General features: G+C 47.7%; 1 protein-coding gene across 1 annotated transcript in view; it reads right to left on the bottom strand.

The window, feature by feature from the left end:
* The window catches only part of DNAH9 (dynein axonemal heavy chain 9), a 313,610-nt gene that overhangs the window by 173,338 nt on the left and 116,489 nt on the right, over nucleotides 1-23,783 (bottom strand). The window contains exons 30-35 of the mRNA XM_066587296.1: nucleotides 18,163-18,450; nucleotides 16,176-16,386; nucleotides 14,635-14,762; nucleotides 8,135-8,243; nucleotides 3,801-3,948; nucleotides 1,760-1,934 (exon numbers count right to left, since the gene is read on the bottom strand). Of these exons, the coding sequence (XP_066443393.1) occupies nucleotides 1,760-1,934; nucleotides 3,801-3,948; nucleotides 8,135-8,243; nucleotides 14,635-14,762; nucleotides 16,176-16,386; nucleotides 18,163-18,450 (1,059 nt within the window). The remainder of the gene's footprint in view (nucleotides 1-1,759; nucleotides 1,935-3,800; nucleotides 3,949-8,134; nucleotides 8,244-14,634; nucleotides 14,763-16,175; nucleotides 16,387-18,162; nucleotides 18,451-23,783) is intronic.

The raw sequence follows: 23,783 nt of genomic DNA, 5'->3' as shown, positions 1-23,783 counted from the left end.
TTTAGATTCAGGGTTTCCTAGGGGGACTTTCTCTTTCTGCCTTTATACAATGGCGCCATCTGCTGGCTAGAGCCAGTACTGCAGTGTGGGACATGCCAGAGAGGCCCCAACAACAGAGCAGCCAGTAATATACAGTAAGAATACTCTGCCGGACGTCTTCCGACATCAGAGCTGTACAGCCTTCAATCAGAATGTCTTCAGACGTCAGACAGTGGATTGGAAAGGGTTAAGCGCTCTCCTATCTCTAGCCTCGTATTATTCTGATCTACCTGTCTCACAAGTAGAACGCCAGAACTTCAGTGAAGACTGACACACAGGACAATGTGATTACGAAGAAATGTAGCTCTGAGAAACAAAGCAGATTTGGATGAAGTCCCCTCGACGCGTTACAAAGGTGCCATTACCTGCGTTGGTGGACGAAGTATCGCGCCTATTAAAGATTGTGCTATTAAGTTCACAAGTTGTTAGAGTTGGGGAAATGATTCAAAGTTCACTTCATGTTGCGATCGGTCCCTTTAACGGGACTCGAGAAGAAAAATGGTCTAACTGAAATGGCTGTCATGTTGGCTGACGATGACGTCTTGTTCTCACATCTGCCTCCTCTGCATTTCTCTCGGTAATCCCATTATCTGTATTGCCTTCACATCTTCTGGTCCGGTCACTGGATTAGCGTCGTGTTCGGCGGTGGAGGAAAATGTATTGCTAAAGAAAAATGCTATACGCCAGTTACAGTAATCCCCATTATTCTTCTGTATCGCGAGCAGCCAATCAGCCGCTGTCTAGACTGGAGCTTGGCGCTGCGCTTTAAGATTAGATCTGGACAAGTGATAAAACATTAGCCGGGGCTGGAGGACAAAGGAATTAACAGCAGACAACAAGCTTTGTTCTGCTGCAATGCTGACTGTATGTATTAAGGTAGTCCTCCAACGAGGAGCCATGAGCCATATACTACGGGTGGGGCTGCTATGCTGGGACTGCGCAGTGTCCGTGTATACGGCAGATACAGAGCGGTACACCCATATGATATATATGTTCATAGAGGGTATTGTTGGAAGACTGAATGCAGAAACGCAATGACGGATGTGAAGCGACAGACTTCTCATTCGTCGTTCAGTCGGTGCATGCATGTACACTGAACAAATTAGGGCTCATGTCCACGGGCAGGTCGGATACTGGATGCGGGAGCGTGCAGCGGAATCCGACCCTGCCTGCGGCCGAGGACAATACGTACCTATCCGGGTGTTTTTTCTTTACTGCGGATGTGTGCAGAAACGATGGCCGGCATACATGCGCAGTAGTTTTTTCATTCCAGCTCCTGCTTTCCCACAGAATCCGCGGCCCGCTTGCAATGTCAATTGCGTACGGACTGCGGATCAGATGGCTTCCATTGACTTGAATGGAAGCCGTCCGTGCGGGAACTGCACTGAAATGGAGCATGCTGCGATTTGATTTCTGCATCCAAAGATTTGCAAATCAAATCTGCATGCTTTAATTAAGCTGTGGACGGCCATGTATCCCCATGGGCAGCTTGAACTGCGGATCGCCCTCACGGATTGCGCAATTCAGCCCGCCCGTGGACATTGGGCTCAAGGGATTTGACCGATAACCGTTCAGTGTAAAAGCCCCTTTACTCAGTAATGGTTGTTGGCGCTTATTGTTCGCTGCTCATAATCAGAGCACTCGGAGGATGGGAGGGGGGAGCAAAATAATGAACATGGCTGACATTAAACGGTGCTATCCCCAGCAGTGCACTCCATACCTGATCCTGGAACATTGCTCCTCCGAAGGCCCAGACTGCTGCGAAGACAAAGTACAGCTCATAGAGCTCCTTGGGGGAGTCAGGGGGGGTGTTCTCTTTGGTGAGGAGACACTCCAGCAGGTAACACAACATCTGCACCATGCTCTGCTCCGGGATCGGTATAATCTTCTTGAATCTGTAAGAATACAAATACAAGTTACATATCCAAAATCTAAAGTTAAAAAAAAGCCCAACATCAACTCCGAGCTCAGGTACGGCACCAGATTAATTACCAATCTTCATGCCAACTTTGCCCTCAAGTTCAATTTCAGGAATGGTAATCATCCAACGAAACTTTCTACTGTTCATAGACTAGACGCACCTCAATGTTGAACAGGCAGGTTCGCCTAGTTACAGTACATTGCTACAGCTGGTGGTTTTGGCATACAGGACACTTGGAAAGCTGGATGGCAAGTCTGGTGTGAGCTGCAATGGTGAAACTATTATTCCTCACCAATAGAGATGAGCGAGTACCAAAATGCTCCGGTGCTCGCTTTTCGTAATATTCGAGAGCTCTATTCGAGTAATGAACCCTATTGAAGTCAATGGGAGACCCAAGCATTTTTGTATTTGACCCACCGGTTGCCGAGTTGTTTTTTTTTTCTCTTTTTCTCTCTCTCGCAGCAGAAAGTGGTAATGCGGGGAGGGATCAAAACGGGGAGGGGTCGAAATCGGCGTGGTACTCGCTCGAGTAACGAGCACCATCAAGTATGCTAATACTCGAACGAGCATCAAGCTCAACTCTAAGTCACCAACAATGACAAACTTGCCAAGAGAGGCCTGTTTCTTCTGCAGCTTTGCTCAGTATAACAAGCGACCTTGAAGAGATGACATTATACTGGTATATATATATATATATATGTTACTGGAGGAAAACAATAAACAGATGTTTGTTTTTTGTTTCCATACAGAGATGTACTGAAGCTGTAATCCGCATATGTCCTGTGACGTGCGGCGCTTTCGGAGACGCCGGAGAACAGGTGCTCGCGTTCACAGATCTGATTTATTGATGCAAACGGCAAAGACATGAAAAATGGAAGCGCGGCGAAGCCCAGTGATTATTTCTATTATGTAAACATCCCTTCCCTTCTGTGCCTTCAAAGAAATAAGAAAGTAAAGCTGATTAATCTGCATCCTGTTAAATACATTCTCTGCGCCGCTGATTTGGTCATTCACCCCGTCCGCCATCTCTACTCAATTGTGGCCATTGTAGAAGTTGAATAAGGTGCTACTTGTTAACCAGAACTGCAAATGTACGGATGTATCTCTAAAAGGGGTGGCGCGATCCATCACAGGACCTTTTACCTGCTGCCAACAGGCAGTAACTGACAGTACATGATGGGGTTTGATAGCACAGACTGTCAACTGCGCCATTTAGCAATGATTGGGAGAACATTGATGTCAGTGGGTTTGCACACATTTGCAGATTTTTGCACAAAAAATAGAACATGCTCTATCTTTCTGGGCACTTGCGCACCAAAGGTCCCCATAGAAGTCTATGGGGGGGTGCGCAAATGTGCATGCAATGTGCAAGGGGATGTGTGAAACACATCAAGAACTAATATCCATGTAAATCAGGACATGTTTGTTAGCCTGAGTAGATGAACATGCACTGCGTGCCAAAAAGTACAATAAGATACCTTGATATGCGCACAAAAAAGCCTTGTACGTAGCGCAAATACATTGTGCTGACGCATGCGCCTGTGTAAATGAGCCCTATGCCTATATACAGACGGCCATATGTGAGTTGTACCCAAGACACCGCGGTAAACACTTGCAGCCTGCACATTACATGGCATCCGTGAAAATGGATAAGATTGGACATGCAACTATTTCTTTCCCCGCAACCATCAGTGAGTGTATGTACATGTAAAAAGCTGTACTGGCTATGGTGGGTCCCTGTGCTGTCCGTAGAATCCACCGACAGCACGCGGCCCAGATATGTGCCCATCTGAATGGACCCTTATGCCCCAGTTTATGGAATCCAGTATAGTGACATTACCGGGTTCTGAGAATGTCCAAACACACTGGTAGATACTTGTCAAACAGGATGGTCAGGTTGGCTCTCTCAGACTGGACCTCCCGCTTGTCTATCCAGCTCGTGACTGGTGGGTTCCAGCCAAGGTCTGCAGGGTTGATGTACAGGATCCCTGTAGAGGCAAACAAAGGGGTCACATTGTATATATAGGATGGATGACCTTATACATGGTCTGCATTACTTGACGTCTACAAGATGCAGCATCAGGGGCATTACGCGGATGGATAGATCAGTGGGGGTCACTTCTCACGGTACTTTCACACAAGCCAACTATCAGCTGAAAAATGCTCAAACGAGTGATTTTAAGCGATACTCCTCCCATCTAAAGGTGGAACTCAGCAGAGTACTGAGTGAGAAATCGCTCATTAGTTGCTGGCTGCTCCGCTTTAGCTTACTGAAACAGAGCGAATAGTGAGCGTCTTCTCCATCGGTGTGAACAGGCAGTCACTCATCTATTAACAACTGCCTGTTCACAGTGAATGGAGGCGGGTGGCCAGAATAGATCTGGGCTGCGCTCCACCTCCATTCACTGAACAACCATTGCTCCTGTGTGAAAGTACCGGAGTGATAGTCATTGGGAAGACTGTCGGGCGCCACTGCGCCAAACATCATCCCGCGTAAAAGTACTCTTAGTTACCATAAGGTTAAATTTACTTTCAGAGGGAATTGAGAGGAGCCGGTCCTCTGAAAAGGGGTCTGCAAACTGGACACAATGTCACTTAGTGTCTCTTATTAAACTATTGCCCGCTTGGGGTTACTGGGCGACAATTACATGCAATGAGCAAATGAGAGTGCCAATCCAAGTTCCACCAGGCTCCATAAAGGAAACCCTTTTCCATGAGCCTGAAGATCAGGGGAGACAAACTCCTCAGAAGCTAGTGCTACAAGATAGATAGAAGCCTTCCGTTATGAACAACGCCAGCGTGCGCTTTGTGCGCAGCGTATTGACTCGTTTCATATACTTAATATAGTACGTTGGCGTGTAAATACACGCAAAGACAGAACATACCCATTTTTTTACGCAACCTAATATGCCCCGAAAATACACAAATGTGAACGAACCCGCTGAAATCAATGGGTTCTATTAACGAAAATTGCATGCACAAAAAAGCGTGTGTAAATACGCGGTATATATACTTGTGTGAATGAGCCCTTAATGTGGCTCAATGCAGATCACAACTATAGAGTAAACTGAACCCCTTGCATACTGTAGAAGATGGGGTTCAGAGGAAATGTCACATGTGCTCAGAGCCTAGAAGACACAGCAGATCTCACACATATGTTATGGCTATGTGGCCTGTTGCTTAGCTTTTGGAAGGAGATGACAGAACTAATTATCTGCATGTGTGGAGAGCCAAGGGCAGGTATTTCTGGGTATGTGTGGGAACTGCTAATAGAAGGATAAAGGCCCATTTACACACAGATATCTTTCAAAAGATTGAAAGATCAGCGATCATTTTGCATAAAGTACTAATAGGCACTAATTGCTATTAGTACTTTATTAGCTTCATTTGCATGCAAATAAGCTTCTGGGATCTGTTGCAGAAGACAGCAGGAGGTCTGAGCTCTGTCATTAGCTCCACTGTTCAGCCAGGAAGAATTCAGCACCATGGACAGCAGACACAGCATGGTCCTGCTTATCAGCTGTTCTGCTGGTAGGGCTGAGAACTGAGAACAGCTGTAACAATGTTATCAGCTGTAATCAGCTCTCTGCAGGCAGAGCACAGAGTGCTGTCCTGCTTATCAGCTATTCTGCTGAATGACGGTTTTCAAGCAAAACTGAAAACCATTGTTTGGCCAAGAGTCAAGACCAAGAGTCCATCAGTATGGGGAGGTCAGTAGAAATAGCTGTTGGCTGACAGTCAATGGCTGTGTGTGACCGCTTTAAGGGTACATTCACACACACAAAATTCTCTTTTCTCACTCGTGTCATTGGGGTACACAGCAAAGACCGTGGGACGTCCCACAGCCGTCCCCGAGAGTGGGTACAAATAAATCAAAACGCATGCCGTCAGTTTACAGCCGTCTGTAAAACCTTTCGACCGAGCGAAGCGTCGGCTGACGCAAACGTATGTAACTAATAAAACTTAGAAAAGGTGTGCAGGGATGCCCAGGTAGCTGCCTTACACACCTGTGATACTGAAGCACCGTGATTGACCGCCCATGAAGCCCCCACCGCTCTGGCAGAATGTGCCTTCACCTGGAACGGCAGTGCCTCACCCTTAGCCTGGTAGGCCTCCACCATTGCCGAACGGATCCAGCGAGCAATTGTCACCTTTGATGCCGCAAGGCCACGTCTCGGACCATCCGGTATCACGAATAGGGAATCCGAGCGCCGGAAAGACACAGTCAGGTACAAATATGTCCTCAGGGCGCAGACTAGGTCTAAAGTGTGCAGAGCCCGTTCCCTAGGGTGAACCGCCTTTGGACAAAATGATGGCAGTACAATGTCCTCATTAATGTGAAAGGTAGACACCATCTTTGGGAGAAAAGATTGCACCGGTCGCAACACCACCTTATCTTGGTGAAAAACCGTAAAGGGTGGTTTTGCCGATAGCGCCGCAATCTCCGAAACCCTACGAAGGGAGGTAACTGCCACAAGGAAAGCGACCTTCCAGGACAGCAAGCGCCACGGTACTTCCGCTAATGGTTCAAACGGATGGGCCTGCAAGGCATCCAGAACCAGGTTAAGGTCCCAAGGTGGCACCAGAGACCGGAAAGGGGGTGCCGTATGAGCGACTCCCTGTAAAAAGGTGCGCACCGCCGACCTTGTAGCCAAAGGTCGCTGAAACAAAACTGACAAAGCCGAAGCCTGTCCCTTAAGGAAGCTGAGGCTCAGGCCCAAGCCCAACCCGTCTTGGAGAAACGACGGGAGACAGGCCAACGAAAAATGCATCGGGTGCGCCCCTTTCTGCTCGCACCAGCGAAAGAATGTTCTCCACACCCGGTGATATACTTTCAATGACGACGGCTTCCTAGCCCTAATCATTGTCTGGATAACTGGGTCTGAGAAGTCCTTTGCTCAGAGTACCGCGGTCTCAACTGCCACGCTGTCAAACGCAGTGTAGCTAAATTCTGGTGGTAGAGGGGACCCTGAGAGACAAGATCCTTTCGCAGGGGTCATCGCCAGGGCGCGTCTGCTACCATGTCCATGAGCTCCGCGTACCACGTTCCCGGGAGCCCCTGCAGGGAGCCGGAAGACCAGGGCATACTGGAAGTTGTTGCTGCCGTCGCCTGAGGTGCCATGCCCACGAGGCCATACCCCCCCGCTGGCTTGTGCCTGGAACCAGCGCCCTGAATATCCAGAATAATGCCCTCCGCTGCCACAGCCATACATAGCAGATACAACCCCCGCGAAAAGGAGCCTGTCCGCCTGAGCCTGTCCCTGCGCCTCGCTGCAGCCCACAAAGTACGCGTGCAAAAGCGACATACTGGGAGAGCCAGGGAAGGGAGAGGGAGAGAGGCAGGGAGGGAGGGGGCGGGGTCGCCAGCGCATACTTACCTCCTGCGTCCTTGCTGGAAGAAAAAGCGGCTCCCCAGTTCCAGCAGCCTACCCCTATAACATCGCCTGCCCATGGGAAGGGGATGTGGACCTCTGCAGCAAACATGGGGGGCTCTCGCTGGCGGGCCACATGCAGATATATATGACCCGGATGTGCCACCTTTTCTTCTGAGGCGGGCCGGGCAAGAAGCAACCTGGACAAACCCGAGGTTGTTCGCCCTTCTCTCCGTTCGGGTTTGATGGGGAGCGTCCTGCCTCTCCGTCTAACCCTGGCCCTTAAAGCAGCCCTAACGGGCACGACCGTCCTCCTACGAGACACAAAGCTAAAAACTGATTAGCCTGTTGTCGGTAGGAGGGATATAGCCAGAGGGCGGAGCTAACTTTTTGTGCTTAGTGTCGCCTCCTAGTGGCAGAAGCTATATCCCACGGTCTTTGCTGTGTACCCCAATGACACGAGCGAGAAATGTATGCTGCACCGTATACTAAATGGTTAATACAAGTTGATATACAAAAATTGTATCAAGTGTAGAAAATCCTCTGTGAGCGAGCCTCCAGACTGTTAGAGGCCACCTACTGGCACATTGCAGGAGGCCATCTTGGTGCCACGTCTGGCTCACAAAGTGTTGTCTAGGATAGGTGACACTGGACTAAGTAAACCTTCGGCTCTGATAACAATGTTTGTATTTTCTGGCAGCAATAAATACAAAACCCTCTGGGTGTAGAACACAATTCTAGTCGTCTTCCGAGGACGTTGAGGCTTTTCCTGCAGTCACCGAGGGGCGGAACGAGTCATTACCTGCCCTGGAAACTGTGGCCGGAGTGGCGGTCCTCAGATGGCTGATCTCAAACACCAGCCTCATGGTTGGGTTCAGTGGGATCCGCTCATTACTGGCCAGAGTCAAAACCTGAGAGAAGAATAAAGAAGAGAGCCGCAATTAAAAAATTTACCTTAAGGCTCGTTCACACGAGGGTGGTTTTAGTGCAGTATAGGCGAATGAAAAGATGGAGTCTAATAGAACCAATGGTTTCCTATGGAAGCGTTCAGATGGAGGAATTTCAGACGCAGAAAAAGCTTGAATCTAACAAAGATAGGACATGTGACTGCCAAGCCCGTATCGAAGGTCCGTGATGCGTGAAAAGATCGGACCTGACCTATCTTTGGTGTGTGATGTATGGGAGTTTCCAGAGACTCCTATGGGAGCAGGATAACACACAACACGCAGCTCCCAATGGAAAATTTCACTGCTAATTAAGCTCGAGACTTAAGGCCTATTTACACAACACAAATTTCGGGCAAACGATGCCTGACACTCGTCCCCGCACATACTCACTCCTGTGCTGTTACATAGGAGCGAGTATCATTGGCTCGCTCACAGAGCGGCCAGCAGGGGGCGGGGTGGCTGCAGGAGATTTCACTCCTTGCGCTCCCCCACCCCTCTCCATTAAATTAACACAGCAGCCGTTCATTGTTCAGGATTTCATGTAGCCCAAACGATAGATGATGAGCTGATCGCTCAGTGTAAATAGCAGATGTTCAGTAGTGAACGGCCGCTATGTTAAGTCAAAGTGTGAACGAACTCTTATACTGTCATTAACCCCTTAACGATACAGCAATTTTTTTCTTTAGTTTTCTGTCGATGTAGATATATTAGGCTATTATTACTCTACAGTAAAAATGACACAACTTTATTCTATGGGTCAGTACGATTACAGCAACACCAGATTTATAGAATTACTATTAGAGATGAGCGAGCACCAAAATGCTCGGGTCCTCGTTATTCGAGTTGAGCTTTTCGTAAAATTCGAGAGCTCAATTCGAGTAACAAACCCCATCGACTTTAATGGGAGACTCGAGCATTTTTGTATGTGACCCGCTGGTTGCCGAGCCTTTCTTTCCTCTCTCTCTTTTCTTTCTCTCTCTCTCCTCTCCCCCCCCCCCCCCATTCTCCCAAGCAAGCCACAAACCCACAAACTAGCATTGACATGCGCAACAGTGGGGAGGGGCCAAAACCCACCCGGGGGGGGGGGGGAGGTCGAACACTGCGTGACACTTGCTCGAGTAGCGAGCACCATCGAGCACGCTAATACTCGAACAAGCATCAAGCTCGGTAGAGTATGTTCGCTCAACTCTAATTACTATATGTTTTACAACTTTTGCACAATAAAACCATTTTTTCATGTTTCAGGCCTTGTGTTGGCAGAGTCCAAGAACCATAGTATTTTTACATTATCAGAGCCATACGAGAGTTCGCTTTATACAAGAAAAGCTGCAGTATTTGATGGCACCATTTTGGACTACATGCAACTTTTTCCATTTACGAGGGATGAACAAAAAACTGGAGGGCGACACGAAGCAGTAAAATGTTAGCCCCCCCGCCATGCTATACCTCTTTGCAGTCACTGAGCTTATTAATTTGTATATAACCAGTAAAAAAACTGAAAAAAACCCTGAAATGATGAGCTCAACACACTATAAAGAGACCTGGAGGAAAAAAAACTCCCCTTGTGGTTCATAGCTCCTAAAAAGGAGAAAAACTGTGTGAGTGCCGCGTGCCCCAAGGAATGTAATGAAAAAAAAACTCTTACAGTAAGTAATAAAAAATTTTGTTTTCTCGTTTGTTCAATTGGGGGACACAGATGATGACCTTGGGGTGTTCAAAAGGAGAACAAAATTCAATACATGAGCGAAAAAATGGACAGAAGTCCCTCAACAAACACACAGGAGACCAAAGTGGAGCCGATATAGACAAGGTAGCAGTCATAAACACCACAGTATGCGGTAAATCTCCTGCAACAGCCGAGATGCCAACCAGTCACTATAGGCTTCAAGGATTACCAAGTGGAAAAAAATAGGAAACGGTCTTATCAAATCATTAGGACCGCAATTGTCAATGGTGATAGGGCATAGGGGTGAAATTACTGTCCCTAATAAACCCAGCAGACACCATTCCATCCTGAAAACCTATCGCAGGGTGACTACCCTAAAAAGGGCAACCCCATATGGAGCCTGTCCCTGCAGATGAAATAACCCTGACATGGTCCTGCAGAGATGACAATACAAAACAGTATTATTACCTACGCATTTCAACTAGTCTATACAACAGACTAAAAGGGGACGGAAAAGGTGCATTTACACACACAGATGATCGCTCAAAATTTATCAGAAACTGACAGTTTTGAGCAATCATTTTACATTAGGTTTTAATGGGCTAATCAACCCTTTAGTAGCTGACTAGCTTCATTTGCATGTATTTAGAGACCAGCAGGTGGTCTGTTCTCTAAATACATCGCCATTGTTCTCCAGAGGGACATCAGCTGAAAGAATGTTAGCACTGCCCACAGAGAACACAGCGTGTGGTCTCTGTTATCAGAGACGAGGATTTTAAGGTGAGCTGAACTCAGCGATGGACAAAAAGTGCATGGTAAGTGCACGATGGGCGCACATCTACAAACAATGATTATTGCTCAAAAGATGGCTTCTATGCGAATTTTGAGCGATAATTGTTGTGTGGAAAAGTGCATTAAAGGGGTTGTCCCGCGGCAGCAAGTGGGGTTATACACTTCTGTATGGCCATATTAATGCACTTTGTAATGTACATTGTGCATTAATTATGAGCCATACAGAAGTTATCAGAAATTTTTCACTTACCTGTTCCGTTGCTAGCGTCCTCGTTTCCATGGTGCCGTCTAATTTTCAGCGTCTAATGGCCAAATTAGACACGCTTGCGCAGTCCGGGTCTTCTTCTTTTCTCAATGGGGCTCCGTGTAGCTCCGCCCCGTCACGTGCCGATTCCAGCCAATCAGGAGGCTGGAATCAGCAATGGACCGCACAGAAGCCCTGCGGTCCACCGAGGGAGAAGATCCCGGCGGCCATCTTCAGCAGGTAAGTAAGAAGTCACCGAAGCGCGGGGATTCAGGTAAGCGCTGTCCGGTGTTCTTGTTTAACCCCTGCATCGGGGTTGTCTCGCGCCGAACGGGGGGGCTGTTGAAAAAAAAAAAACCCGTTTCGGCGCGGGACAACCCCTTTAAGTGAAGACTAATTATTCACACCAGTGGAAATGATAAAGATAAGGAAAGTCTCTGGTGGTAAAAAAAACAGGCATGTGGTATCACCAAAAAGAATATGGCAGAGTACATGTTGTAGGTGTTGCCATACAGATAGACCACTTATGGTGGTGCAGGACTGTGGCCCAGGGGCGTAACTATAGGGCATGTGGTTGCACCCGGGCCCAGGAGCCTTAGGGGGGCCATAATACCTCTCTCCTTCCATATAGGGAGCCCAGTACTATGAATAAAGCATTATAGTTAGGGGCCCTGTTACAGGTTTTGCATTGGGGCCCAGGAGCTTCACGTTACGGCTCTCGCGCCACCATTCATGGTCTGACTTTAGTTTATTTATATTGTTCAAAAGCAGCCAATAGGGTGAAGGGGTCAAGCAGTCGGCGCGCTGCTGCCTGCAAAACCATGCGACCATGAGAGGCATTGGAATATGCAAAGGTATATGCCCTGAAACGGGTAGCGATGGACTGTGATTCAGACTCTGGGTGCTTACTGCACTTCTTATATGTATCTGGCACAGATGAACTACAGCAGGGTTAATGGGCACTGGATTACGTGTTACGCATGCTGCAGTTATTTATTCTGCGATGTGGCCTGTTTCAGGTGGCTTATCTCGTTTTGATGGTCTTATGGAGTTTACAATAAATAGTAAATGCTATTTCTAGAACTCTGGCGTTTCTGCACATTATTTTCATATTGGTTAGATTCCTACTGTACGGCCATTTATGACATGGACTTCAGACATATGTATATGACATCATTACTAGTCCGCTGTCTTGCTACATATATAGGTGTAGAGGCAAGAGCAGGTAGCTGCCTCAGGATGCCTTCACACCCGCGGGTATGAAGGCTATGTATGGAACGGTCTCTCATCATAGATAGAAAAGGACTTTCATGTTCTGCAGTAGATCCAAGATGAAGCCAGGTTCTGACCTTAAAGGGGTTTTCTCGCGGCAGCAAGTGGGGTTCAGCACTTCTGTATGGCCATATTAATGCACTTTGTAATGTACATCGTGCATTAAATATGAGCCATACAGAAGTTATTCACTTACCTGCTCCGTTGCTGGCGTCCTCGTCTCCATGGTGCCGTCTAATTTCAGCGTCTAATCGCCCGATTAGACGCGCTTGCGCAGTCCGGTCTTCTCCCTGGTGAATGGGGCCGCTCGTGCCGGAGAGCTGGTCCTCGTAGCTCCGCCCCGTCACATGTGCCGATTCCAGTCAATCAGGAGGCTGGAATCGGCAATGGACCGCACAGAGCCCACGGTGCACCATGGGAGAAGACCCGCGGTGCATCGTGGGTGAAGATCCCGGCGGCCATCTTGCTAAGGTAAGAAAGAAGTCGCCGCAGAGCGGGGATTTGGGTAAGTACTAAACTGTTTTGTTTTTTTTAACCCATCCCTTGTGTTTGTCTCGCGCCGAACGGGGGGTCTATTGAATAAAAAAAAAAACCGTTTCGGCGCGGGACAACCCCTTTAATCTTAGTTTGGATCTACACTCTCTTAGTATGGCAGCTTCAACAGCCAAGCCACTAAATGAAGAGTTGCTGAAGTCTGTTGGTAGAGTGCATCCTGAGAACAACATCTTCCCATAGAAGAGGATGCTAAGAGACAGTGGCCAGTAGAGTGACTAGGTTGGCATACTAGGTCCAATAGGAAAGAGAAGAATTAATTAATGACCACTGTCATGGGGATCTGCCAAAAGAGCAGAGGAGGTGGGAAGATGAAGAGGAACGTGGACTAATGACATGGACTGATTAGAGCAGCTTGAGTTGACAAGTGGAGATCAGTTTAGATGCCATGAAATCCAAATCGGATTGACTTCCCCCCTTCCCCTCCCACCACCACCACTACTGGGAAGAGATGCTTCCAAAGACTCTGCGAGGAGGAGCCCACCCTCTGGGGTCAATGAGAGCTATGAATCAGTTCCCTACACCGTGACCGTGTGGCATAGGGCCGAGAGGTATTAAAGGGTATTTCCTATCAATGAACTTTATAGTATAATGTCAATCCCAAGAATGGAGTGACTGCGGGGGAAGGGAGCAGGTGCTGTAGCTCTCTACATCATGGGTCCAGGGGTGGAGAAAAAATGTGTAGAGGCCACAAGTTGATTTAAGATCTCAGTAGAAGGACTTCCACAATTAGAAAGTGATGGCCAGACCAAGTGGTATCAGCACATCACGTAGCCCACATTTTAAAGGGCTTATTACGTGAAATAAATTACTGTATTTCACGCTCTATAAAGCGCACTTTTTTCCCTACAAAATGGGGGTTAAAAGTCGCCGTGTCTTATAGAGCGAATGTGCTATTTGCGCGATCGCGATTTAGTTGGCGCAATCACACAAACAAATGTGTGATCAGTCACCAGTTTTCTCTCCTCCCCACTACCGCACATATGTGTCACCGATTGGCGGTGAGCGCCGGCGGGAACTGCTGCTGCTTCCCCGCCTCCACCAATCGGCTTCTTCCTTTCCTTCTGCTGTACACGCAGGAGGAAAGTGCCGCTGTGACATGGAGCTCCGATTTTTCAGACCTCTTCTGCTTCGTTGCTTGGTACTATCCCCTGCGCTGTTACAGGGTGAGTTTGGAATATTTTTTTTCCTATTTTCCCCCCTCCAAAACGGGGGTGCGTCTGATCGTCCGGTGCGTCTTATAGAACGAAAAATACGGTATTGCCCATCTCCAGAGTAGGGGACAACTTGCAGATTTGGGGGAGTTCTGACCACTGGGATCCCCATAGATCCTGAGAAAGCGGGTCCGTTGCCTCCAGGAATGAAAGGAGTAGCGATCACATATATGAGCTGCTGCTCTATTCATTCTAAGGGGACCGCCAAAAACATCTCAGCGCTCAGCTATCTCCAGCAGGCTCATTAATATAAGTGGAGAGACAGCTGACATGTGTGATTACTTCTCAGTTCATTCCTGGTCACTCTGGACCTGCACCGATCTGCAAGGTGCCCCCTCTGCGGTGGTTATGGGGTTACTTCCTTTCGTGAGACAACCCCTTTAAGATCAGCACAAGATAATAAAGGCATGTCAGTGTAAGTAAAATATAATATATGCATAATGTTATCCTGCGTTTACTTTTCCCGGATTAGTGACATCATGCTCTCAGAAGCTTTCCCAATTATTTCCTATGGAAATAGGACGGCTGCCAGACTGTTCACTAACACAATCCAACAGAAGCCGTACAAGGAAAGCAGCTCTGACATTAGCATGTTCCCATTATCCCCTCACAAACCTTGTTATCATCCATAACGGTATTCAAAGACTCAATCCACATTGGATCAATATCTCCATCAAGAACTATCCACTTGGGTCCATCATGTGTAATGTTAGCCAGTTCACGCATGATTGATGAGAAGAGACCTGCAACACATACAGAATGTTACTGGCAGCCTCCGGAATCAGACACCTACTAAGAAGAATTACACCAAACGCCTCAATCCCATCTGCTGGGCATGAAGAGAAAGAAATATCAGAAAACAGCTGCAATGACCGAAAATGCCATAATAACACTATTTGTTCCCCTCTATTGTGTCCGAATATATGGAGACTTTCATTCCAAAACTTCTATTTATTTAGTTATACCCCATTAAAGGGTATTTCCAACTCAGGCAGTCATGGGTGAGATGAGACCACCCATCCAAATGTCGCCATCGCCTGTGGTTGGAATTACGTAAAAAGGACAAACTGGCTGTTTTACGCAATTTCCGTAACGATGCTATTTCTGCGACTCGGGAGTTACAGGACCCCCCATGTATCACTAGATTGGGGGTCCTGAGGTCCCTTATTCCTCATCATTGCAAGACCACTCATGCAGCGAGGAGGGTTGACATGGAGTAATGGTAGAGCATGTGCGCTGCTGATCCATTTCAGTGACAGCGGTGTACTTGGCTGTCACTGCCAGCCTCATAGACTATGAATGAAACAGCATTTTGCAGGTTTTAGCATTACTTTTTTATCATACGCTCACGACCTGAAGGTTGCAGGTTCAATCCCTGCTTGGGTCAGGTAACCGGCTTAAGGCTGACTCATCCATCCAAGGCTGGCAATGAGTACCCAGGTTGCTGGGGGGTAAAGATGACTGGGGAAGACAATGGCAAACCACCCCGCAAAAATAGTCTGCCAAGAAAACGTCACAATGTGACGTCACCCTAGGAGTCAGTCATGACTTGGTGCTGCACCAGGGGACTTCACCTTTACCTATTATCATACAAGTGTCAACTATCCTGTGGATACATGATAACTGTCTTTTCTGAGAAAACTCCGTTTCGGCCTCCTGCAGCAAAATACGAGCCATGCCCCTGCAGTGACCACCGCGGCTCACCTGCTCCACCGTCTCCTCAGCCCTGCTAGGAGCACAGAGTGGAGCCGCTGCATCAGCCGTGACGTTTCTGTGCGGGCCTCTGCGAGGCTTCTACAGAAATGGGACATGCCGCGATTTGTTTCCTGCGCGAGTTTTCATGCGATCAAATCATGGCTGTCTGCATAGGATTGCATTATCTAATGTGAGATCGCGTGTGAAGGCCTTAGTTATAAATCCTTCATGCTTGCACTGCTGGATGCTACACCATGGCTATGGAAGGCAAGAAATAAGGTATGCGATATGTTATGGAGCAATAAGATACTTTGAATCTGCTGATGTCCCAATAATAAGACATGCAGCAGGACTGTGACATAAAGAAGATACAAGTGACGACTCCACAGAAGTGTGAGACCAACAGAACCCACTAAAATGGGCATTGGGCACACTACATGTTTAATTGGCCCTGCAGTTACCGTCTTTCCACTCGCGTGTGGCTGGATTTATAATGCCGAAGAGTTCGTCGTTGGTGACAGCTTTTGGATTGAGGTCCGTCCACACTGGGCGTCTCTTCATGATCTGGTAGGTTTTGTTTAGGGACTTCAGCACTTGAGATTTGCCAGTTCCTGCATTGCCTATGATGAACACGGAATGGCGAACAGCCAGCAGCTCTTCCAGCTGGACGACCTGAAGGGAACAAGTGGCATTACGTAATGTGGTTTGTGATAACAATAGTAACACACTGAGGAAACAGAAGGCTCCTCTTTATTGTATTTCAGCTTTTATTTCAATCAGGTTGCAACCTGTAACCCCTTGACGTGGCTCGTCCAATGACGCCATTTCCATTTGCGGTTTTACAGTTTTTGTTTCAAATTATTAAATGAAGTTACATAGGTTATAAGTCACAACAATAGGATACAGAATATGTAGGGCACACATATACGGTAGCAGGGTAAACGGCCCATAGCTATAAAAAAGGATACGGCTAAACAATGGATTGAGTGTATCCTCATATTGGCTCAGTACAAGCCACAGCCCTCATATACTTACTGCAACGAGCTGCAAGCCTTTGTGTTTATCACATGACCAGGACTCGGTTTTATTCACTGGAAGTCAATAATGACTTTGCTATTGAATGCCAGTGTAAGGGGTTAAATGTCTATGGCCCCCTGCACAAGGGCGGAAATTCTGCGTGGGATTTGCCACAGAATTTCCACCCATGGAAGCTGCCATAAGATTGTTTTAGAAAACACAATCCTAGGCGGACGGCCGCGATTTGTCCGTGCGAAATCACGTGCGGAAAACGAATCGCGGCATGCTCTAATGTCACTCCCTAGGCGCCGGTCTGCACATGCGCCGGTTGGCCAGCAGCCGGCACATCAAAGAGCCGGAGCCGCGGGAAAGGTGAGTGCCGCGATCGTCCCTGCAGGGGCTCGGGTCGGGTCCCGCTGCGAGAAATCTCGCAGGGGATCTGACCCGGCCGTCTGCAGGCGGCCTATGAGTATTACTGCTCTAATTTATTTATGATCCTGCCAGGACCTTCAGAGAGAGGTCACATGACTGTGTTTTTATATTCTAACTTTGTTGCTGTAGACTAACAGATCCTGAGCTGCCTACTGCTAATTGGCCAATAGACTAAGTATAAAGCAAGGGCTCTGCTGTGACTTAGTAGCTTTCAGAAAGTGCAGAGAAAAGATACTCTGCTAGTGAGAGCTGTAGCTGAGCTGACCTGCGGCTGGACTCGTGAGATTCTGTAGCCAGTTTTTTTGGAGAGGCTTGTAAGTAAGCTTCTCCTGGACCGGCACTCTCCTGCTGTTGTAAGGTGAGTGCCAGAGGGAGATCTGCTGTAAATACTAACCCTAAGTGCTGAGCCTTCTCTGAGAGACAAACCACCGGCAAGAGCGGATAGATTGATGGTCAGTATTCTGATTTTGGTGGTGTGTAATCACGAGTACCGTCACCCAGGCTAAGGACGCGTCCGTGCGTAGCGGGTAGTTTTACTTTCTTCAGTACTGCGGATGGTCCACACGGCTCGTCGTCAGACATGCACAGCAAAGATTTTTTTAAACTATTGCTTTTCCCGTGTCATCGCCCAGGGATGACGCGGAGTCCACGACCTTTCTGTAATATCATTGCAGAAGGGCCACGCATCAGACGACTTCAGACGCAATTGGTTTTTGAAAGTGTGGGGGAAAACTCGATTTCCCATTATATGCTATGGGCGCTATTTGCTGCGGATCCTGCAGCAAATACCCGTCCGTGGGCAGGAGCCCTAATAGTCATCATGTTCTGCACCGGTTACAACAGCAAGCAGAGATCCTAAACTATTCAAAATGAATGCAGAAATTATATAAGAAAATTGTCTAACTTTTCATCAGTCAAGGAATCGCACCCATCTGTGGAAACCCTAATTCGCAGCGATCTGTGCTACAATGTTTACAAGCCAAACCACAGATGTTTCACCTTCAGTACAAAGTTGTCTTCTGCCTGCAGTTTGAGATCCAGAACCGCCTGTTTCACGAATGTTTCAAACTCCATGTCTCTCTTCCTGGGCACGTCTAGTGCTGGGAAGAGATCTCCGATCAGCCCCATGAAGACGGGCATGTCATCGGTGACAATCTTGGGAATGTTGAAGTCCCGCAGAGCTCTCATGAGGACCTGGTCTTCAGGGCGATCGGGGTCTCCTCTCTTCAGGGAGCCTGCTACCACCAGGACAGACTTGATAGCTCTTAGACCCCAGTCATAGTGGTCCTGTAGATGGAGAGAAGCAGAGAGGGGAAACATAAGGGAGTCCACATATATATACATAGAAGTAACACAGGAGGACAAGCCAATCCCTAACAGGGGTTCCAACAGTTCAGGTGTTGTATCAGGGGCTATTCAGGCAGTTCGGCAGCTGATGAGCTGCATGCGGGTTTTCAGGTGCAGTTTGGATGTGACAGCTAACCGCACCATCTGAACACCCCCTGAACTTCTTCCCCTAGCATCTAGCTTGGGCCTTCCTGGCCCCATTTCACATATTGTATGTCAAAATCTGCACTAATAGCGCGGATGTTGACTCGAAATCAGCTGTGGATCCACTGAAAGAAGTACCCTAAACAACTGTCGCAAAAACACAATACAGTGGTCATTAAAAGGGTTGCACCAAAATTGCAAGTTATCCTATCCACAGAACAGGAGATCATATTCTGATCATCGGGGGTCCCACTGCTGAGACATTCGCCGATCTCGAGAGCGGGACTGCCTCTCACTGCGGGGGTCGCTTCTTCCCCCGCAGTGACGTCAGTATGAGAGGAGCGCTGGCAGAGCATGCAGGGTCAGCTCTCCATTCATTTCAATGGGGTTTACAGAAATACCGGATCGGGTGCCACTCAGGTATCTCCGCAGTCCCACTGAAAGTGAATGGTGCACTAGTGTGCTTGCACAACCAGCGTTCCATTCAGTTACCTCCTCACTGCGGTGGGCCCAATAACTCCAAAGTGGGGAGGATGAGGAACATGGGCCCCCCCACCCCCCCATCTCAACATCAGCGGGGGTCTCACCGATCAGCAAGTTATCCCTTATCCTGTGAACAGCATAACTTGTATTTTTGGTACAATCCATTTAAGGGGTTAATAAAGTGATATCAGTGCATTATGAAAACTGCTTTCAAATATACTTTGTGTTTCAATATTTCACTCTTTTCAAGATCTGCAATTGCTGTCAGTGAATTGGAACCTTCTTTGTTGTTTATAAAGAAAGGGAAAAGCCTGTCCAGGCGAGACCTACTACTTCCCAGAACTGAAATAGGTCTCCGAGTATAGCCAATCCTTAAACTAGGAGATCAGGACGGGTTTTCAGGCTCTGAATATACTCAATGAATGTTCCTATTCAGAGACAGAAAGCAGAGTTCTTGAAAACGGTCAGGAATTGAAACATGCTCTACATTAGGAAGTTACCTTTTAAACCCTAGTAAGTGTAATGAAGGCAGTTGTCTAGTTCCATCAGACAAGTCCATGTGATTCTTTCTCCATGCACGACGGAGCTGCTCAGCCATGCGGTAGAGGTCTGCTAACGCTCCGCTGCCGCCATCATTATTTCATACTCAGCCTTAGTGTAAAGTGGAGCTATGTCAAGTTCAAACAACCATTAGCCGGCTCTTTTCGTATCTTTCACAAAAGTGTCGGCTTTAAATCAAAGGGCCCTTTTGTCACATCCAGTATTGTAGCGGCGTGGAAGGACGGGCCGCTACACTGAACCACAGAGAGGAGGATAGATTGTTCTGCTCCGGTGCTAAATTACAATATCACACGCCGGCCGCCGCGGCAAATAAGGTTTCATACTGGAACTTTTAAGTAGCAGAAGAAAGATGAAGAAAGTTACGGGTTCAGCATTAAAGTCCGGGAGTGACTGTGTGGCCAAGCATGCCGCCTGGTAATGACTCCTTTCAAGAGTGTTCCGCCAGGCTTAGCATCGCCGAAGGACATGGTGTACATTAACGGAAGTGAGCGGCGGTAACTCATGAGCAGCGTATAAGTGGGGGAAATAGAGCAATGAAATGGAAGGTGAAGATATGCAAAAGAGGCGGCCTGGGATTAAGGAAACAGAAGTCTACGGAGTCACGCATTAACCTTTTATTAAGCACAAAGACGCCAGGAAATGCAGCGTTCGGCTACATCCACACGGGTGAGGGCGATATTGGGCCGAGAGATGGGGTCAGATAGGGCGTTTGCCAATGTGCGTCCTTCATTCAAAGCCGCCTCACATCACTTCGTCAAATTGTGATCCTCAGGCGGGTCTTTCATGCACACAAGTGTTTCCTATTGATTTCGGTGGTAAACATCACATCGCATTTGCTTTCACATCGCAGGGCATTCGAGTGCCATGTGATATTTTTTTAAGGTTCCATTAAAAACAATGAGCAGGGAGTAACGAAGAAACGGCAAAAGATAGAACATGCTGCGGGGGAAAGAAATCACTCATGTGAATAAGCTCATTCAAAAGAATGGAGTGCGTATTTGTGCACAACACACAAAACTAGCGCAAAACTCTGGCCTGTGTGAATGTAGCCTAACCTATACACGGGTGAGCGCGATATCCGGCCAAAAATCAAGGCCCGATATCGCACTCACGAACGTGGATGCGATTATATCAGAAACGTCTTGCATCACTTCAGGGAGGTAGTGATCCTCCATCACAGCTGATCTTGCATCACACTTGTGTGCACCTAGCACGCGGGGTGATGCTGCCATTGGCCCCATTGAAAACAATGGGCAACGCTATAACACACCCAAAGATAGGACGTGCCGCTCATGTGTATGACACCAGTCAAAAGAGGGAGGTTCATAATCGAGTGAGACTTGTGTGTCCCACTATGTGAGACTCTCGCCCGTGAGAAGCCGGCCTTAATATTTATTTCCCAGCGTTTACATTGAACCAGCATATCTTTTGGCTCTGTAGTCAGACGCGTCGCCCAATACAGTTTTCTGCATCTGCTCCGGCTTCCTCTGTCCCGCAGAGCAGCGTGGATCTTCTTCAGTATAGAATGAGATAACAAGGGTTGCCACGTGGATCCACGAAAAGAAAGGCACTTAAGCCCCACGGAAGGGTTTCCCCGGCTGTTTCATGGCGAATGGTCCACAAGATCTGTACAAGCTGTTGCAACCTAGCCTGAGTTAGAGGCCAGCAGGCCTTAGCAGACCACCGTCAGACCTTCCATCCCCTGCAGTTGGTGCTGATGGTCTGTCCGACGGTAGAAGACTCCCGGCAAGGTTACAAGTATTTGCTAGTCCTTCTAGGTCGTTTCACCAAGCTTGCTGTTGTCATCCTCATGTGAGATGAGATGGCAGAGTCAGCGGTGCAAGCTCTGTGGAAGAATTTCATCTTGCTGTATGGCCGCCCCGCTCAGTTGTACTTCGAGAAGGGATCTTGTTTTTAAGGCCAATCGAGTACAAAATGATGTCGGCTGCATCAGATTAGGAAGACGAGTACAAACCCTAACATCGGCAAGGGGGCAGCACTTGTGAGCACCTGAATCAGACACTCCTGAGAACATTGGAAGAACAGAAGGAGAGATGGCCAGGATACATTGCGGAACTGGCATGGGTGTATACCACCACACTACTATCACAGATTGCCCACCCTTCTTGTTGACTTTTGGGGGAAATGGGCAGTGCCTAATGATTGCCCCTGCAGCCAGGAGACGGAGTCAGGTTGCTCAGCAGAGATGCTAGACCGGCCAGCAAGTTGTTCATCCCCCGTGTAGTTGGAGCCCAATTCTCTTATATCATGAATGGACAGTGCATAGAAATATGCTGAGACCGTGCACACTAGTCAGTGACCAGAACTCAGTACAACTGGCCCTCCTGCAGAAGAAGCAACCCATAGATGAAAGCTGGTGAGTACCAGCGCAAGAAGGGCAAAGCTGTTAGAGGGATGGGTAGAGTCTCTGATGCCATCTGGAGGGGAGAAATACAGGGATCCCGAGGAAGATGTCTACTTTCAGGTAGTTTTAGCAGGCTGCCCTCCAGAATCATGGCCCCATAACATATTCAGGAGTCACCAAAACAGCAAGTGAAAAAACCTGAAGAGAAACAAGTAACACCCGAGTTCCGGTCAGGACGGCCAGGGAAGGAGCGCTGCTTTGAAGCACGGACATGAAGAGAAGTTGTTGCTATGAGAGTGCAGCAGGCCTTATAATGAAGCTTCATGTGGCGCAGAGTGTTAAGCAGATGAAATGCAGTCCTAAGCTGTGAGTTCAATCCCTGCATGGTTCAGGTAGCCAGCTCAAGGTTGACTCATCCTTCTGAGGTCTGTAAAATGAGTACTCAGCTTGGTGGGGGTAATAAATAAATGAATTACCTGAAAGTGCTGCGGAATACGTTGGTACTATATACATAACAAGATTTTCGTATGCGGAGGAGAAGTCAGGCCACCATCACTTGCAGTATTCTGGGACAAGCAACTGTCGCACGGGGAAAGATGGCCACTAATGGATGTAGCAGCATTAAAATACAGATGACTGCGGAATGGAGCAGTGATCCAAATGGAAGCGTCAAGCTTGTACTGAAGGGTCAGTGTGAACCGAATAAGTCAAGGGTGTAAGAAACAATCTGCTAAAGAAAACAACTGATATTGATAGTGCTGTCCAGCTGACAAGCCAGATTTTGCTTTTGTTTTATCTTTTTGCTTTTTGTCTTTGTTTCATCTTAAACTGGCAAAATTCGGAAACTGTTAAACTTCAACTAGGGCTGGACAGCCCATATGTTAATTCTGGCAAATGTCAGATGGACCGTTGTCGTCATTGGGCTGACTAATGAGGACAGAGCCCAGCATTATGGAAAAGTGGTAGTAAAGCACCTGCAATGAGGTCACCATCATGTGAAATGAAGGGGCGGGCTCAGTACTGTAGAGGAGCAATGGTGGTGAAAGATCTGCGATGATGTCACCATCATGTGAAATGAAGGGGCGGGCTCAGTACTGTAGAGGAGCAGTGGTGGTGAAAGATCTGCGATGAGGTCACCATCATGTGAAATGAAGGGGCGGGCTCAGTACTGTAGAGGAGCAGTGGTGGTGAAAGATCTGCGATGAGGTCACCATCATGTGAAATGAAGGGGCGGGGTTCAGTGCTGTAGAGGAGCAGTGGTGGTGAAAGATCTGTGATGAGGTCACCATCATGTGACATGAGGGGGCAGAGCTTGGTATAGAGCAGAAAAAGTGGAGAAGGGATGAATTCAGAGGCCTATTTACTATGGCCACATTTTCTATGTGTTTTAAACCCTTTTAGTCACTCTTACAAGGGGTGTTCCTTCATAGAAAAGAGGGTGTGGCCTAAATGAGACACTGTGTGCCACAAACTGGCACAATTTTAGTTGTAAACTAAGCCACCACATTAACTTAGACTAGACAGTCTTAAAAGTCTACAGATGTATTATTCAGCAGAGCTGCTGTGATAAATCTGCCACATGTTAATCTCCCAACAGTTCAGGCTGAGCTCTGTTCCTTCTGCAGGAAAAGGACATTACAGTTTTGGATGAACAGAGCTGGTTCTACTTCAAACAGCTGTAGCCTTGTTTCTATCAGTGCTATTAGCTTGGCTTTAGGTT

The sequence above is a fragment of the Eleutherodactylus coqui genome, chromosome 13, assembly GCF_035609145.1.
Source record: "Eleutherodactylus coqui strain aEleCoq1 chromosome 13, aEleCoq1.hap1, whole genome shotgun sequence".
NCBI classification, from domain to species: Eukaryota; Metazoa; Chordata; class Amphibia; order Anura; family Eleutherodactylidae; genus Eleutherodactylus; species Eleutherodactylus coqui.
This window is presented reverse-complemented; position numbering and strand designations above follow the sequence as displayed.